This window comes from Portunus trituberculatus, chromosome 38 (assembly GCF_017591435.1).
Source record: "Portunus trituberculatus isolate SZX2019 chromosome 38, ASM1759143v1, whole genome shotgun sequence".
NCBI classification, from domain to species: Eukaryota; Metazoa; Arthropoda; class Malacostraca; order Decapoda; family Portunidae; genus Portunus; species Portunus trituberculatus.
In genome coordinates, this window is record NC_059292.1 from 24,686,543 (window position 1) to 24,706,024 (window position 19,482).

At 37.1% G+C, this 19,482-nt stretch overlaps 1 protein-coding gene and 1 long non-coding RNA gene across 6 annotated transcripts in view; one reads left to right on the forward strand and one right to left on the reverse strand.

Annotated features, from left to right (window-relative positions):
• LOC123515128 overlaps positions 1-3,984 on the reverse strand; it is a 15,234-nt gene extending 11,250 nt beyond the window's left edge. Inside the window, exon 1 of the long non-coding RNA XR_006677783.1 lies at positions 3,885-3,984. This is a non-coding gene — a long non-coding RNA (uncharacterized LOC123515128). The remainder of the gene's footprint in view (positions 1-3,884) is intronic.
• A 1,730-nt stretch (positions 3,985-5,714) lies between these two features.
• LOC123515129 overlaps positions 5,715-19,482 on the forward strand; it is a 65,744-nt gene continuing 51,976 nt past the window's right edge. For 3 of the 5 annotated variants that reach the window (XM_045273576.1, XM_045273574.1, XM_045273577.1), the window contains exons 1-5: positions 5,715-5,954; positions 8,833-8,964; positions 9,067-9,243; positions 9,571-9,694; positions 18,804-18,969. In XM_045273576.1, coding sequence (XP_045129511.1) covers positions 8,839-8,964; positions 9,067-9,243; positions 9,571-9,694; positions 18,804-18,969 — 593 coding nt within the window. In that variant the 5' untranslated portion in view covers positions 5,715-5,954; positions 8,833-8,838. Of the gene's footprint in view, positions 5,955-8,832; positions 8,965-9,066; positions 9,244-9,542; positions 9,695-18,803; positions 18,970-19,482 lie in introns of those variants that run through there. The other 2 variants (XM_045273575.1, XM_045273578.1) reach the window with 2 other exon arrangements.

The following is a 19,482-nucleotide window of genomic DNA, read 5'->3' on the forward strand; positions in this document are numbered from 1 at the left end:
TCCTTCTCCTCTAACTTCTACAGTAACCTTTCATGTGGCACTTTATCAAACGCCTTTTTTTAAATCTGAATAAATACAGTCAATCCATCCCTCTCTCTCTTGTACTTTATCGACTCTTCTAGAGTAGAAACTCAATAAATTTGTTACAAAAGTGTGTATTTACCTAGTTGTAGTATTCACCCAGTTCACCTAGTTGTAATTTTACAGGGCCTGGGTATCATACTCGTGTGGCCCCGTCTCCATATCTACACACATCCAACTTTCCTTTAAAACTATGCACACTCCTTGCTGACACCACCTCCTCACTCAAACCATTCCACACCTCCACACATCTTTGTGGGAAACTATATTTCTTCACATCCTTCAAGCATATTCCCTTGGCTATCTTTTTACTATGCGATCTTGTAGTTCTATTTAAGTTTTCCTCTCTCAACATCATTTGCTCATTATCCACTTCATCCAGTCCATTCAACAGTTTATAAACCTGTATTAAATCTCCTCTTTCTCTTCTTTGTTCCAAGGTAAGCAAATTCATTTCTTTTAATCTCTCCTCATAGGTCATTTCTGCCAATTCCGGAACCATTTTTGTTGCCATTCTCTGCAATCTCTCCAACTTCCTTATATGCTTCTTTTTATAAGGGGACCAAACCACTCCAGCATATTCCAATCTTGGTCTAATTACCATACTAATTAATTTCTTCATCATATCTTTATCCATATAATGGAAGGCTAATCCAATATTTTTATCAAATTATACGTTTCTCCAAACATCTTATCAATATGAGCCTCAAACTGCCCATGGTCTTGTATTATCACTCCCAAATCCTTTTCCTTTTCCACCTTTTTCAACACTACTTCTTCACCCATCTTATATGACCCTCTTGGCCGTCTTCCACTCTTCCCATCTCCATCACATGACTTTTGCTCAGATTAAATTCCATTTGCCACCTCTTGCTCCACTCCCAAATCTTATCCAGATCTGCCTGTAAAATTTCACAATCTTCTTCACTCTTCACACACCTACACAACTTCGCATCATCCGCAAACAAATTAATATAACTGTTTACTCCCTCTGGCATGTCATTAATATATACAAGGAAAAGTATTGGTGCCAGCACTGAGCCTTGTGGGACTCCACTCTCCACCACCAACCAGTCCGACTTTGCATCCCTTATTACCGTTCTCATCTCCCTCCATCTCAAGTAGTTTTCCATCCACTTTAACACTTTTCCTTTCAGTCCTCCATAAATCTCTAATTTCCATAACAGTCTCATGTGAGGTACCTTGTCAAAAGCTTTCTTTAAATCCAAATATACACAGTCCATCCATCCTCTCTCTCTTGTATTTTGTCAACCACTCTTGAATAAAAGCTCAGTAGATTTGTTACACATGACCTCCCTTTCCTAAAGCCAAATTGATGATCCGATAATAACTTATGATCCTCCAGGAACCGTATCCAATATTTCTTTATCACCCTCTCACAAATCTTACCGACCACACTTGTTAGAGACACAGGTCTATAGTTAAGAGGCTCTTCCTTACTGCCTCCCTTATAAATGGGCACCACTTCAGCTCTCTTCCACTCTACTGGTACTTCCCTGTTTCTAATGAACACCTTATAATATCATATAATGGATCAATCAATTCTTCTCTACACTCCTTCAATAATTTTCCTGAAACTTCATCTGGTCCCATCGCTTTATCATCTTTAAGTTCCTCCAACATTTTATATAACTCCTTTTAGGTATCTTAATGTCATCCATGTGCACATTTCCTTGTACATTCTGAGGCTTTACAAACATTGTTTCTTTAGTAAATACTTGCTGAAACCTATTATTTAGCAATTCCGCTATATTCTTAGGGTCATCTACTATCCCTTGCTCTCCTTTTAATCTTTCAATGGACTCTCTCTTTTAAGTTTACCATTTATGAACCTGTAAAACAATTTTGGATGTTCCTTACTCTTGTCTACAATATCTTTTCAAATTTTCTTTCTTCCTCCTCCTTACCCTCACATACTCATTTCTTGCCACTCTATAATTCTCCTTATTTAGTATATTCCTGCTCTTTTCCATCCTCCCAATCTAATTTTCCTTAGCCTTAAATAAGTTTTTCAAACTTTCTTGTCCATCTTTCTATAATTCAATCTACCACTCCTGTATGTCTCGTCCTTCCTTCGCTGTGTTGTTGCTATCTGCATTTCCATAACCACATGATCACTCTTTCCCAAAGGACACTTGTATTGTATATCTCCACATAGGTACACTTCTCTTGTTAACACCAAATCCAGTCTAGCCGGTTCATCATCTCCTCTATATCTAGTATTTTCCTTCACCCTCTGTTCCATCATATTTTCCATCATTAGATTAAGAAATCTCTCTCCCATGCTTCCTCTCCAACACCACTTACTAGATTTTCCCAATCCACCTCCTTACAATTAAAATCTCCTACTAGTATCACCTTTCTTTTTCCAGATAATACACTTTCCAAACTCTGTAAAGTATCCTTGATCATATTGTCGTATTCCTTAATGTCCAAGAATTTGTTTTAGGAGGTACATAGGTCACCATGATTATTAATTCTTTTCCATCACTTTTTATCCTTATGCTTATCACTTCTGCGTTGTTCTTCCCATACCAAACCTTATCCACATTTATTTCTTTCTTCGTCATAATCATAACTCCTCCTCCACCTTTACTCTCTATCCTTTCTCCATATATTATATTTATTATCCAAATTTATCTTTGTTTTTCATGCAATTTTGTCTCAGTCAAACACACTATATCAGGCTTCTCCACCATCATATAGTCTTGCAATTCCAATCTACTTGACAGTATCCCATCTATATTAGTATACATTACGGTCCACCCACTGCTCCTCTAGGGGTTCCTCCGTATTCCTTCTTTCCACATACCACTTTCTGACTCTCTCTCCTATAACTCTCCAAAAAAACTTTTCTCTTTCCTCCTCAGACCGCTCATCATTTTTCCTTCTCGCCTCTTCCACCAATTCCTTATATCTTCTCCTCTCTTCCTCATTTCTATTCTTTCTCACAAACACCTCTTTACAACCTTCTATCTCTCTTAACTTTGATGTTCTATATAGGATATCCTCCGCAGATTGTTGTGACTTCAGTACTACTTTAATCGGTCTGCTCACTCCCTCCTTATACGGACCCAGTCTATGGATCTCTTCCACTTCTTCTTGTAGGTCTTTTTTTTCATCATCATTTAGATTTTTGAACAGATCTCTTACCGTTTTTAATTCTTCCTTAATTCTCTTAGGCTTATATGTTATATTTTGTTCTTTCATCCCAAATATTAACACACTCTTCTTCTTTTCTGCTATTTCCCTTATCAATGTTTCCTTATTCTTCATTACATTAACCAGTTCCTTGGACCTTTCTTTTTTGTCTTCCTTCAACTGATCTTTAATTATTTCTTGTAATCCAACCATCTCTGCTTCCCTCGACTCAGTCCATTGTGTTTTCTTCAGTTCCCATTCCCTTTCAAACCTTTCATTCTGCTCACTAATCATTTCCTTAAAGTCATCTTTCTCCTTTACTACTCTATCCATTTTCTCCTCCAACCGTCTCTTGTATTTTTCAACCTCCACTCTCAGTGCGCATTCTCATCCACCAATCGTTTTTTCATTTTCCTCCAGTCTCTTAACTCTTTCCTTCAAAGCCTTGCGGAATTCTCTATCCTGCTCCTCCTCACTCCTCTGAACTTTTAATTCCTTCACTAACTCCTCAAATCTCTTCTCCAACATTACCAATCTACCTTGCAATGTTGCCCCTGTTGAAGCTGGACTCATGCTTTGAATGGCCACTTTGCTCCCTGGGTCTCATCAACATATTTTGAATTTGGTAATTTATTTCTTACCGGTCTATCCATTTTTTCTTACTCTTCCTGGGAGCATGTGGGTGTGTGGTCACTGGGGGCCAGGCCTGGGAGACCACATTTTCAGAGCTTACTCCGTGACGTCACGACGTAAATAAAGTCGCAAATCAACTAGCAAGACCAACATGTTAGTCTTGTTTTATGACTAGTTTTTTCAGTCGTTTAGAAGCACCGATTTCGAGTCGGAAATATTACCGACGTAAAATTTCAGTCGCAAAATGACATGTGTAAACCCGCCTTAATGTATTCAAATTAATCTCGAAGCTATAACTATACAGTAATTAAATGTTAAAGGTTGATATGGAAGTCATTGGCAGGAGAATCCTTATGTAGCTTGTAAGCAACGTCTAAAAGCTCAGCAGGACAATCCAGATTTTCATATATTATTGTAGACTTATGGGTCTCAAAATGAGTGGTGACCCGGCCCTATCTCCGCACCTTCACACACACACACACACACACACACACACACACACACACACACACACACATACACACACACACACACACATTACGTGTACATGGGAGTGATCGGAGGTGTGAAAACCTCCACACTCCAAACGACAGAGCGGGAACCACACAAAGGCCAGCCATAGCAGCCGCCAACGCATCCAACCACACACACGTAGCTACCAGCAGGTATAGAGAAGATGTTAAAATTGGTGAGGAAAAAAGAACACATCTGGGACCCCAGAAATGAATTACACAGTAATAAAAAAAAAAAAAAAAAGGGTTACGCAAATCGTCGTTAGACGAAATAGGTGCCACTCTACAAGAGCTGTTTCCCTCAATATAGTGTGTTGTTGGAGGTGAGGATTGAAGACTTGTCAGGATTTAATTTGATCGCAATTGTGCAGTCTTCTTAAGATTAACAATTTTCTTATGAGAAATGTAGGCTAATTTAAAGTGTGGTAGACACTCCTTTCTTTCCTTCTACTTAGCCAGGAACTTATCCATAGGCACTTTTTTTTTTTTATTGACTTCTGGTACGCCAGAAGAACAACCACACTTATCACAGCTTTAGCATTGTCACTGGAGGAAGACTTCTTGGCAGTTAGCTGTTTGTTTACGTTCATTTTCCACCAAAGTTCCAACTAGTCGATACTTTCCAGTCGTTACGTAATGAGTATTTCTCTTCTTATATGATAATATCAATGATTTCAATGAATAGCTACGTTGTCAAAGTCATGCAGTGAGCACTCTCATCCACTACAGGTCAGACAGAGATAGGTCACAGAGGTTACATCTATAATGAAAATTATTAACTCTCCGTCTCTCCCTGTCGCGCACTCCCGTGTGACAGCTAAAGAAAAATAAATAAAAAGAAAATAGAAAAAAAAATAAATAACAAGGATGAGAGACATTTTTCATCTTTGGGTGACCCTTCATAGTTCAAACTTTAGTTACCAGTATAGGATGATTTATGGATGAACTGATAAATTTGGTGTACTTGATTTGGAGAAAATATTGTTGAAAATCATACACATAAAACAGAAAACAATAAACAGAAATCTAGCGGACCATGACAACCAGCAACAGGAGGAAATAGCACAGCAGTGATGTTATATGGTCTTCTCTACTGCTGCTGCTGATGATGATGATGAAAACTTAAAAAAAAAAAAAAATGTTAATCTGTACAGTACATTGGCTCTGGAAAAATGGCCTACATATACTACTCTTCTCACTGGACGTTCAATTACACTAATGAAAATATTGAATAAACCATATCCACCACTAAGTTCAAGAATATTCTACACAACGCAATCTTTTTCTCCACAACGCAACACCGATATAAGTTTTTGTTTAGAAAACGGTAACCGCTCAGCGCTCAAGTTTTTGGCGGGCGGGGTGTTAGGGTGCGTGTTAGTCTGTGTTCTCTTTGTGCAAGTCGTCTTCTAAATAAGAGAAGGAAAAGAAAAACTCGGATTGGATGCTGACCGTAAATAGAGAAGGTGCTACAGAGGTTTAAATCCAGTAAGGGACACTGGCATGAGGAAGCCAACAGACACGTAGTAACTTCCCTGTCTGTATGCGTAGCTGCTTAACTATCAGGTGACGTATAGCCATCGCATTTTATTTTATTTATTTTTTATTTTTTTTATTTTACTGAGGCTCTCATTGCCTTAGACTGCCATGTAATTGCTACCTATACGAGCGGGTGGTTCAGGTGTAGGACAGGAGGCTTTGCTGACCCTTGCCTTGCTCTCCCTCTGGTAGTCGCAAAGCTATCCTGTGTGTTTTGTAACCACTGCTTGACGATATTTTTCTCTATCACTTGTGATCTATGAGGCCTTCACTTCATTGTGCATTGTCTTGCTTGGCTCTAAAGCTTAGTGTGTATGCAAATGTCATTATACCTTGCGTTTTTTTTTTTTTTGTAGAGGACGACCATAACATTGAGATGAAACCAATTCGTTCTGTACTTCCATGAATCCATACTTTTTCCGTGGAATAACTACGCAAGAAATGTGGTTCTTAATAGCTTTCATAGGTAATTTGAAAAAAAAAAATATATATATATATATATATATATATATATATATATATATATATATATATATATAATTGTTATGCACTGTTCAGCTCAGAGGATGCTAACTTTCAACAAAGATTTTAAATTCTAAATGATGAAGGATTATTTTTTTCTGAATATTTTGTTCCTGAAGACAATCAAGTAATGTGGTATATGTATTATCTGATAAATCTGCTGCTATGCTGGAAAGCTTCGGTGATATTACTTTTTTTGTGGTTATTTTTATCTGGAATATAAAGGTCCTGACAACTTGAATTGTCCAGATTATGTTGCAGTACTTTTGGTAAATTTTTACAATAACACCAACAGCTCACTTCTGGATTAAATTAATGTTTTCTGGTAGATTTTGACCTGTATTGAATGAATATACACTTCATTTCCATCGCAAATCCGTTGTTTCTTTTTTAACACCTCCCCCCCTCCTCTCACAGAAACATGATATTGTGCTAAAATGAAGCATATTTTTCTGGTACATTTTGACCTGTTTTGAATTAATCTGCATCCAACCGAATTGACCTTAACCTAACCAAAACCTAACTTAACTTAACCTTGCTAATGTAGCCTAGTTGAGGTGACATGTAGCACCACTGATACGTCTTCCTCAAAACAAAATTAACTTTATCTAGCACAGTTAAAGGAATCTAACCAACACAAACTAGCCTAACCCAACTGGCAATGCTAAGAAATTTATATAAAGTCATTACCTTATTTCTCTTCGTAATATCTGACGATACAATCGATATAATGAACGTCACACCCTGCCTGGGCAGACATCTACCATAGACTGAATTCAAATAGAGTTGATTCTCTCCACAAACTGCTCTGATTGGCTAGATATATTCTGTATTATTTTTATTGGTCAGTGGCTTCATGCCCAAACAAAAGAACCAATCATTGCCATTTATTTCAATCATGCGCAAATAATGTGACAATATGCACACACAAACGAACACATGTAACGTCATTCATTAAGTGCCCATCAGTCATCACATGGGTGGGTGTTACTATCTCTCCCCAAAAGTGGTAAATTAAATTTTTTTTTTTATCAACGTTATAAGCAATTTGCAACGGGTATGTATGGGCTCAAATTACTCAGAATGAAAAGCACTATAAGATGAGAAGGGTAACAAAAGCCATGTTACTGTTGGTGTTAAAGTAAAATAATACTGTACTTTTTTTTTACTCTTAGGCTTTTTTTTTTTTTTTGCATTTGCAATGATAAGTTTTGCATACATACTTGTATGCATGAGTCCACCACTTATTTTACATGTACCTATTTATTTATTTACTAATTTAACTTTTCCATATAAAAGAGACACTGGTCATGGACAAGAAAAATGAAAAAAAAAGGCCCATTGAGGTGCTAGTCCTCAAAAAAAAGTAAGAAGCAATCACCAAATACTGAGGGATAAGTGTCTTGAAAGAATTCAAGCTATAGGAAGGAGGAAATACAAAAGTATACAGGGAGTTTCAGAGTTTGTCAGAAAGAGATAATTGGTTGAGAATATTTGTTAATTTTTGAATTAGAAGCAGAATATGGGCGAGAGAGTAGATGGTCTTGTGCAGCGAGGCTGATCTCTTTGTCAAGCAGTGATCTCAAATGAGAATAGAGTCAGGATGTGCTCCACTTTGAAAGTTAGATAGTTAAGGATTTTTTTTTTTTTGTAATCATAAGTAATTAGATAGATAACAGGTAGTATTTAGCAAAGATAAGTTTTTGTTTGAGAGTGACTCTGCAGTCATAGCCAGAGAGTGCAAAATTTGGAAGATTCCAGAGCAACAACATGAGAGTGATTTAGATTGTTGCAGACATAGGCACAACATTCAGCTTTAGTTTGAAAATAAGGATAGAGAAAGTAGAAGGGAACATAGAAGAGACTTGTCAGTAGTCTCAGTAGAGGAGAGGTGGTGTTTCACAGATTGAAAATGAGAGGTAAGATGGCAAATGTTGCAGCAGTTAGTGAAGAAAAAGTTGAGGGGAATGTCAGGGTGTCAAGGACACTGAGGGTCAATACCAGAAGAAGAACAGTCTGACCTAGGGACATTGTGGTTCTCTCCACAGACAGGTACTCTGAGGTTGGTGTGGGAGTTGCCATGAAATTTTTTATTTTAAGTGAAGTCTGTGCATGTGTTAAGCACATGTAGTGGTATGTGAAGGAAGATAATTTTTTTTAGAGGGTGGACTGTGACTGCCTCCTTGTGTTGAAATACAAAGGGAAACATTGTGATGTCACAGCTAGGTCACTGGAAAATTCACAGCATCCTTTGATCTAGTGCTTGAGATCTCACTGGGAGTAATTATCATTTCAACATGTGACTACTGCCTGTTCTGTTTAACCAAAAGTTTTGTGAAATTTTCAGTGCAATATATTTTATGATCTTTAATGATTTTTTCAGGTCACTATGTCAAAACAGCACATACGTTTAGTTGGTCTTCAGGACCCAGATCATTTGCTGTATGTCTCTCTACTGATCCTTGGCCTTGATCCTGTTGCTCTGGAACACAAATTGAAAACTCCTGTCAATCAGGTAAACACAATATTTGAAAATTGGTAAATAAAAGAAGTATTGCCAAAACATTCAACTATTAAGAGTGGATTTTATTTTTTATATTTGATTATTCTGTTGCAGAAGTGTTTTTCTCGGATAAATAGAAAACTTGGAGATGCCATCCTCCACTTTTTATATGTTTGTCTGGACCGTGAGAAAGCTGGAAAGACTTTCCGTGACTGTTGGCCAGTGCTGGACAAGAAACGTGAATCACAATTTTATAAAGCTGCTTTTGAATGGTACAAGACCCTGCAGCAGGTAAACAAATTAATACATTAGTATAGGATTTATTACAAGATGTAGAAGATATGTGGAAGTGAAAGCAAGAATATATACAGTTGTGTATTAAATGGCTTCTAAATCTAAAAAATTTTACATACTGATATATTCCAATATGCATATTAGTTCATGATTTCATGTTTTGGTCTTATTTGTCCCTTTCTGTATTACCAAATAATATTTGCAGATGATAAGTTTGGATACATTATATTATTAATTCATTAATTTATCAATTAGTTTCTAGGTAGTATATAATTTTGTAAATACAATATAACTAGATGCACAGGTGAAGTGTGCTTCTTCCAGAGCTACAAACAGCCAGTTCCAACCATCATGACCAAGACCTTCATGGAACCAGGTGGCTCCAGGTTCACTTCAACACTTATGATCCTTGCCCGAATAGCTCTTCATACTTCAGTGAATAAAAGAGGTAAAGCCATCACTGATTTATTTAATGGGAAAATTTATTGAAATATGAAATACTTTTATTCCATTTTTCTTTTCTGTGTGTACACTAATTATATAGTATTCGATGTTAAGTTTGAAATTGACAAGATAAGAAACAATAAATAATATACAGTGGAGACTCAATACTCAAACTTAATTCGTTCCAAATGGCTATTCCAGTATTAAAAAGTTCGACTATTGATACCTATAAATCAGGTAATTTGTTCTGATCTTAGCAAAACCTCAAGTTTATAAAGATTTCAATGTATTTTTTTTACAATTTTGGTTTGTACATACTGTAAGTGAAGGCTGGTGATGAATAACTTTGAAGAGGAAGGGAGAAGGGTGGGGAGGAGGAGGGAGGTCACAATATGAGTCACCATCCATGAAAACATCTTTGTAAAGTTTCTCCTAGTGTGATTCCTGTGAATCCACTAATGGAGGGCTGTGGCTCACTAACACTTGCACTCTCACCAGATTCCTTATTTTCACCACTAATAAGCCTCTCTGGTGCCATCCTAAGATTCTAAGTGAAAGACTAGTGACAGAAGGCAGAAGAATATTGTTTTTCTCATGACTGCGACAGGACTAAGGATGCGCACCAGCATCAGTATACCGGTATTACCAGTAATACAGTATCAGAATGGTACAGTAGCGGCTGCGAGAAGGGAGATGACAGAGCTTTGTATATGACCAAATGTGCGGCTGTTTGATTACCAGATATTTTCACCACTAATAAGCCTTTGGTGTTAATGCAAGTTTATAAATGAAAAACTACATATAGAATGCAGGAAAATGTTATTCTGATGACTGCGGCAGCACAAGTCACAACTGGCAGAGGGGGGAAGGGGAATGCCAGGGAGCCTTTGTTTACACCCAAGTGTGTTGACGTTCGACTATAAGGTATTTTTTGTAGTATTAAATTGAACTTTAGTGTTCAAGTATTGAAAATTTTGAGTATTTAGACGTTCGAGTATTGAGTCTCCACTGTATGTAGTTAGCTTCCAAAGTCATGGCACCTAATAGACTGGGCCATCACTTTGGGCATGAAATGAATCACCCTAAAAAATAAGGGATCAAATCTTCTGATACTCATGGCAGGAAAATATGTGGCTCAGGCAAGTGACCTTGAGAAGCTCTGCATGTGTTGTCACCTTAATGTAATTCATTCCCTCACACAGATGTAATTTTTCTGAGTTTGTGCGATGCATCACATGGTTTTTTTGTAATTGAGTGTGCATTGATTTGCTGTCTTGTGTGTGGCATTGGAACCAAGGAAAGAACTGACAAAAGAACAAATTGCAGCTATAACTTGCTTGAGCCATAGGGAAAAAGCAAATAAAGAAATTGCTGCTTTCACTGCTATGGCATTGCGAAGTGTGCAGTGGACACTGAAGGTGCCATCCTGCTACCTTCTCATAAGAATAGAACTGGGAGGTTTCACATCACTTCTACGAGGGCTCTGAAGATCCTGAAGCATCAAGTGCCAAAGAATTAACAGGAAAGAACCCAAGTATCTTTCAATACTTCTCAGTTCAAACCATCCAGAGATGCCTTTGAGACGACCTGAAATTCAAATTGTGCACCATAAAGGAAGCTCATTTTAACAGCTTTACAGAAGAAAAAAGACAGTTATTTAGCCTGGGATTTGGAGAAGGAGATGAAAGAATGGACAGATAGATGGCAAATGCAGTTCAATATTAACAAGTGCAGGGTACTGAGCGTAGGTAAAGATAATCCAAGCAATTGGTACATGATAGATAACGTGGCACTTGGAAGTTCCAAGTATGAGAAAGATTTGGGAGTCATAGTTAGCTCTGATCTCGGTACAAGGAAGCAATGTATTGAGGCCAGAAATAAGGCGAATAGAGTATTAGGATTAATTTTTAGAAGTGTTAAAAGCAGGAATCCTGAAGTAATACTAAAATTATACTTGGCGCTGGTCAGGCCACATCTATGCGGTACAATTCTGGTCCCCATAATTCAGGAAGGACATAGCTCTGTTGGAGTCAGTGCAAAGGAGGATGACTAAAAAGATACAGGGAATGAGGGATACTCCCTATGAAGAGAGACTGAAAAAACTCAATTTGCATCCTCATTCTCTAGAGAGACGAAGGTTAAGAGGAGACCTGATAGAAGTATTTAAGTGGTATAAGGGTTTTAACAAAGGGGACATGAATGTAGTTCTTAGGATGAATAGCGAGGACAGAACCAGAAATAATGGGTTTAAACTTGAAAAATTCAGGTTTAGGAAAGAAATGGGAAGAAACTGGTTTTCAAACAGAGTGGTTGATGAGTGGAGCAGTCTCAGTAGTCATGTAGTCAGGGCTGAGTCAATAGGGAGCTTTAAAAGAAAGTTAAATAAGTTCATGGATGGAGAAGATAGATGGAACTAGGTAGCTTAAACACACTGGGACTGCCTCGTATAGGCCTGGTGGCCTCTTGCAGCTTCCCCTCTTTACTTATGTTCTTATGTTCTTATGAAAACTGTTTTTGTGGTCGAATGAGGCAATATTTACTGTAACTGGCAACTGAGGAGGGAAATTGAGGACATGTCCTAGCTCAGATCATTTCCTCTTTAAGTACACAGTGGGGACAGTAAAACAGTTAAGTAGTGTGATGTTGTGGGGGACATTTGGTTATCATGGCACTGGGACTTTAGTAGTACTGCCAGAGAATCTCTGTCAACAAGGAACGTTATTTAGAGCTTCTTGCTCACTGTCTAGAGGATTGTTTCACAAAATACAAGAATGAAATATGCAGAATGGTGCACCAGCTCACACTGCCAAACGGATTAAAAACTAGTTAGAATGGGTTGACATTTACTATATCAAAAAACCATATTGAAAACACCTGGAGCTTGATGAAATATGGAGCCATAATACCTGTAGGAAATACCCACAGAATGTACAAATTGTATATATAGTAAAAGGGGTAACCATAATAAACCGAGCTTGTATCGGTTACCTGTTCGAATCACAGGGTTTGAAACAATATGATACTGAATAGAACACTTGAACCTGCTTGAATCACAGGGTTCAAGACACAATAGGAGAACACTTCACCTCTCCCAAATTATACGGAAGGCGGTTACTCCTCAGTCACCGACGGACCAACACTTCTCCTTCAACAATAAGTGCGAGTGACTGGAAATACTGATACCAACGAGACTCATAGGAGTACATGTTCGCTCCCTAAGCTAAGTAACCATTACCACTGGCCAGCAGGTAGCAAAGTTACGTAGTTAGGGAGGCAGAACAGGGCGGGGCTTCCCCAAACAAAAGGTGAGGTCCCTGGGATTTAAGTTATCATACTTCCTTGAGATCCAGTGATTCGTAAAATATACTCAGAGTACAGCGTCTAACAAAATTCAGTTATTTTACAGTAAAACTTACACTGAGAGCTCCATGCTGCTAAAGTGAGTAGGACCCGAAGTTTTTTTTATTAAATGGGGATACTACCTCGAGAAGGGCGACAAGGGTCAAGTCGTGAGCTAGTTCCCACAATTATGGTACTTCGAACCGGATCACTCGTTCAGGTTAATAAATTGAAGTGATGAGTGTTGGAAAATCAGTCGCTATTGTGGGGCACAGTCTTGTTCCATGTAGCATTGGAACAATACACGGTGCAGATATAAGAATATACCGTTCACCCGGGGCTAAAGCATCATCATTTGCATCAAGTTCTTTGTCAAGAGTGTTACAGTGGCCACATGATCTTACTATCCTATTTTTAGGTGGTAATGACGTCTATGATGGTTGCATTCCTAGTAATATCGTTAAGGATGTTACAGAAGTTGTTGAAGTGATTCATACGCATTGTGGTTCTCACATTGCTTTGGTTTTGCTGGAATATAGAAACCCACCACTAAATAACAGATTTAATGTGACTGCCTCACACTACAGGAGGATTGCAAATAGCATTAATACCAGGTTGAAAAGGAAGTATAAGAACAAATCATATGTGCAGTTCCTAAGTGTTGGTGCTAAACCCTTCCAGTCTGGTGTAACTGATGGTTTCCACTTTAATGAGGAAGCGCAACACCACTTGTGTCTCAAGTTTCTGAACACTATAAGATATTTCATACATAATAACTAATAATAAAACCCACAATCATAATGGAGTTAGTCAAACATAGAAGATCTTTAACAGCTTACAAAGGACATCTCATGAGAGCAATCAACAACTGCGAGACACTACTGGGACAACCTTACGCTGATAAGGTTGAGATAGAAAAATCTGTCTCAAACTTAGCAATAATAACTTCTCTACAGAATCACATGCTTGCTCATATTGATTCCACTTAAGTGGAATCAATATGAGCAAGCATGTGATTCTGTAGAGAAGTTATTATTGCTGACAGACTGTGATGAAGATGAAATAGAGAAATTACAAACTGACTTATGGTATCCATGATAAATATTAACAAGAAATATCTAAACTGAGAGATACCTTAAGGCAAATACTACTTAATGATAATAACTTACCATCGTCAGGAGGCAATGCCAAACAACCAACTTCAGTATTGCCTAAACTGCCTAATCTCCAACTACCAATTTTCTCTGGTGATTTAATAGATTATGAAGAATTTATTGACCAGTTTGAAGCACAAATAGGAAACAGAGTTGACTTGGAGCCTGTTGTCAAACTACAGTATCTTAAATCCTCATTAAAGGGACGAGCACTGGATTTAGTGAAAGGATACACTACTACTTCAGCCAACTACCAAAATGGTCATAGAACACTTAAGGAAACTTATAGTGATGATGAAAGAATTAAGCATTGCTTGTTACAGAAAATTACAAATATTGAGTCGCCAAAACACGACAAAACAGACTTGGAGATATTCAGGATAAAAATGCTTAATTTGACCAGAAGTTTGAAAAATAAACACAACTTTGACTGTTGTGAATGGATCATTGCTTCTCTTTTCCAGCATAAATTATCCAACACCACCACAAGGCAGTTATATCTCAAGTATGAGGTAAATTTCTTTGACCTTGAACAATTAACTGAAGGTTTAAGGGATTTGGTGTCACATATGGAGGTGGAAATTCAACAGAAACAAAACCATCAAGATCTGATAATCAGAGTTCATCCTGTGATCCCTCTCAAGAAAAACCAGTGGGAGCGTACTACACTGCCAAAGTTCTCAATAAACCCAATAAAGAAAATAGTGATGTAAGATGCAAGTTTTGTGGTGCTGGATGCAAGGAGTCATCATGTTCTAAATATAGTACTGGTAGTGAGCGAATAAAGCGGCTCAGTGAACTTAATCTTTGTATACGGCATACCGGGAAGCATCACCTAAGATCTTGTATTACTAAATTGCAACAATGTAGAAAATGTCACAGAGGTGCTCATCATACTACATTGTGTAAAACTTTTGACAGAACGGGATCTGTAATAGGCAGTAGACCTATACACACTCAAACTGATACTGAGGAAACAAAGGCTCAACCCCACTCATCCATCACTAATGTGAATCCAGTTAATGTTGCAACATCAACCAAAACACCACAGTGTAGAGTGGCCGTAACAGTGGTGAAGGCTACTCTTGATCCTAGTGGTGAGCAAGCATGTCTTTTCTTTGATACCGGTTCCCAGCAAACACTCATTACCAAGGAATTAGTCCAGAAAACAGGTATGACTATAAAGTCAACCACAAATATGACTTTGAAGGGATATAAGAGTCCAGTAATTGCACAGGAATATGAAATAGTGAAAACGGTTATTAAGATGAGAAACCGAAAGAAAAGAGTGACAGCAGTTAGTGTAGATGAATTGCCTGAAACAGTTACAGTATCAGGATTGACTGAAGCAACAAATAAACTCGTGAGTACGGGAATAAAGATAGCTAACACGATAGTTAACGATGACACATTAGGTCCAGTTGACATTCTGATTGGAAATTATTACTACCATGATTTTATATCAGAACGCATAACGCGAGAAGGTGTGCACTTACTGAAATCCCCAAGTGGATACATAATAACAGGAAAATTCCTGAGAATTACGTGTCCCGAAGCAAGGATCGCCACAAACAGTGATTCCAGAGTCTAATTATTATGAGGATCACTAAGCATCTGAATCCATTGGAAATAGAAAACCATAGTGATACTGATGAACCACCAGTTCATAAACTCTGGGATTTAGATGCCATAGGCATTGATCCTAAACAGCCTTCATATGAAGGTAGACAAACATATGAAGAGTATCTGAAAACCGTAAAATATGAAGACGGACAATATTGGGTCAAACTACCTTGGAAGATTAACAAGCCAAATTTACCCAATAATTATCAAAGAGCAGTTGGGCAAATGTACTCTCTAGTTCAAGGGTTGTCCAAGAAAGGTAGACTACAAAGTTACCAAAATGTAATAGAAAATCAATTGAAAAATAATTTTATAGAGGAAGTACCTAATGCTCGCATAACTGATAACGTGCATTACTTACCTCATCATGCTATGATCAAGGAATCTGCTACAACACCAATACAAATTGTATTTAACTGCAGTTCAAAGACTAGTCCTGAAGATCCTTCACTTAATGACTGTTTAATGACTGGGCCAACACTTACCAGAAAACTTGGGAGATATTCTTTTAAATTTCAGAACAAATCGGTATGCTTGTACTGCTGATATATCAAAAGCCTTTTTGAGGATTGGATTGCAAAAGGAGGATAGAGATTTTACGCGCTTTCTCTGGCCAGAAGACCCAGGTGATCCAGAAAGCCCAATTAAAACATACAGATTTAAATCTGTACTTTTCAGTGCAACAAGCTCTCCATTTTTGCTGTAAGCCACAATTGATAATCATATAAGGAAGAGTTCTAATCCTATCAAAGAAACCCTGGCTTCCAGTTTTTATGTTGATAATATTCAATGTACTTGTGCTAATGAACAAGCACTAGTTACCTTGTACATGGAAGCTAATAAGAACTAAATCAAGCTAACATGCCATTGCAACAATGGAACACCAATCATCCTGGATTGAAAAACATCATCAAAGAAGACTATGAAGAGCATGAAGTCCCTAATACAACATCTGTTCTTGGTTTATAATGGAATACCTTACAAGACACTGAAACTGAAAAGAGTGAAAATCAACAAAACTCAAACTGAACATTTAACAAAGAGAACGTTGTTGAAGGAAGTAAGTCAACTATTTGATCCTTTGGGATTATTTTCCCCTATCACTATAAGAGGAAAATTAATGCTTCAAGAAGCCTGGAAGCTAAAACTAGGTTGGGATGACATATTACCGGAATCATATTCAAAAGAATGGGAAAGGCTAGAAACAGAATATGAGCAGTTATCCATTATAGAAATCCCGAGAAATGCTGGAAACGTAGGAGATAAACGTACATTGCATGTCTTTTGTGATGCTTCACTTAAGGCATATTAAGCTGTTGCTTATATAGTAGTAGGTGAACAAGCCACACTGCTTACCAGCAAAGCAAGAGTTGCACCTCTGAAGGGTCGGACTATACCACAATTGGAACTTACAGCTTTGCTAGTGGGAATTAGACTAGCAGTTTACATACAAGAAGTTCTGAAGCATCTAGACTTATCTGAAACCTACGTGTGTTCAGATAACGAGGTAGCATTGCAGTGGATAAAAAATGATAACTAAACTTTCCTACATTAAGAACAGAGTAGCGAAAATATGTGAAATACAGAATAAATTCAATTTCATGCATGTGGAAACAAAAGCAAACCCAGGAGATATGCTGAGTCGAGGAATGACATTGGAATAGCTGACAAAGTCTACACTTTGATTTCAAGGACCACAATGGATTACTAACCGAGATCTGTGGCCGAAACAGAAAATATTGATGGTCATGGACGTGATTCAAGAGGTGGATGACACTCGGAACAACAGCGGTGTTAATCACTTGTTTGACATTACTAAATTTTTATCACTTGGAAAAGTTATTAGAGTGACTGAACTTGTGTTTCAATGCATAAGAAATATTTATAAGAAAAAGGGTTGATCTATGGGAAAGGATACCAGCTGTGCAACAAAGTTTTGGGTTAAGAAAGTACAGGAGGAGACCTTTGAAAATGAAATTAGTGTCTTGCACTACTCATCAACCAATAGCCGTAATAAAACATACCAAATGGAGTTGTCTAAAAAGACACTCAAATCAAACTCAAACTACATAACATACAAACTCGTAACTCATAATTGAATTATGAAGCCTACCTCGACACCTAATAATATGGTCTTCATCAAGGAACAGCCCTAACTGAGTAACCAGTTTAGATCCAAGAGACTTTTTAAACAACTCGGTGTTCAAATTATTAATACTCACTCTGGCCACCTTTGTAGGTAACTCCGGAAGCAAGTTGTTAGTGTTTATCCCATGAGCCTGTATGGCCATTGCAGGTGTTGCAGTAAAAGAAAAAGCTGTAGTGTGACCCCACCATAAACCAGAAGGGAATGCAAATTTTAGCAACACTTTGTAGCTTTGAGGCATTATTTTATTGCTGCCGTATGGATTAATCATTAAACTTTGTCCAATTTTTTCTTATTTATTCAAGTGTGCTATTAAATTTGTCTTTGCCACAAGCATGCTTGTAATCATAATTAAACCCTTCTAATTGCTGTTTTCATTATAGTGTATAATTGTATCCAGTTCTTCCTCTTTTGATTATTACACAAAAATTAGTTGGTTGTCCATATCATGCACAATTGATAGATAATTCACTTACATCAGTGTCATTTCCTAATTATTATGCCTTTTGTACACAACTAACAAGTGGTTTACATTATCATTGTTAATACTTGATTTATAACCTCTTGTTTTAATAATTTTATTTACATCCATCATAAAGTAACACATTCAAGATATGTAATATTTGCAAGACATACTCATTGTTTGATGATTATGGTTAAAGAATAAATCATCAGAAATAAATAGATAGTACTTTTGTTTAGTTGCCACTATAGGAAAGATTTGAAAAAATACTTCCTTATATTGTGACATCATTATCCTAGATGATGATATCTCACTGTTGAATGTTTTTTTATATATTGTTTAAGTGTCTATATATCATTTAATGATTTAAGTATTATGTTTGTTTCAGGTCCTAGCCACACACTTCTATATGCACCAACTCACTGCCGTAATCGAGAGCAAGACTGTCAGACCTTGCGGATTTTCCAGGCCTTTAAAGCTGCTCATGCTCAGAATTACATTGTGCAACAGAGAATTCGTGAAAATGTCTTAGTCACCCTCAAAAACAAAGCAAGGTAACACTGTTTACATTTTTATGGTATTAAAGTACATTATATATATATATGGTCTTCTATTTAAGCAAGGAATAGAACAAATGCCTACTAAAATTTTTTTTTTTTTTTTTTTTTCCCAATCTGTCATAGTTACTCATTAAAATTTCATCTCTAGGAGTTTTATAGAGCATAATCTAATCTAGATCACATGATAAAAGTTCATTGTTGATAGTTTTTCGTAGTTTTCATGTTGATAACTTTACTCTATTTTTCAATGTTATTTGAGAGGTAACTAACTCATCAGAGACTAGATAATTCTTGCATGGAAGTCATAAAATACCTAACCTGTATTTACCTAGTTGTATATTACAGGGTTTGAGCAGGGTTCATAGTGATCTGTATCCATATTTACTTGTATCCAACTTTTTCTTAAATTTGTGCACACTTTCTGCTGCTACAATCTTTTCACTCAATCTGATCCAGATGTCCACCATCCTATGTGGAAAATTAAACTTTTTAATGTCCTTCAAACAC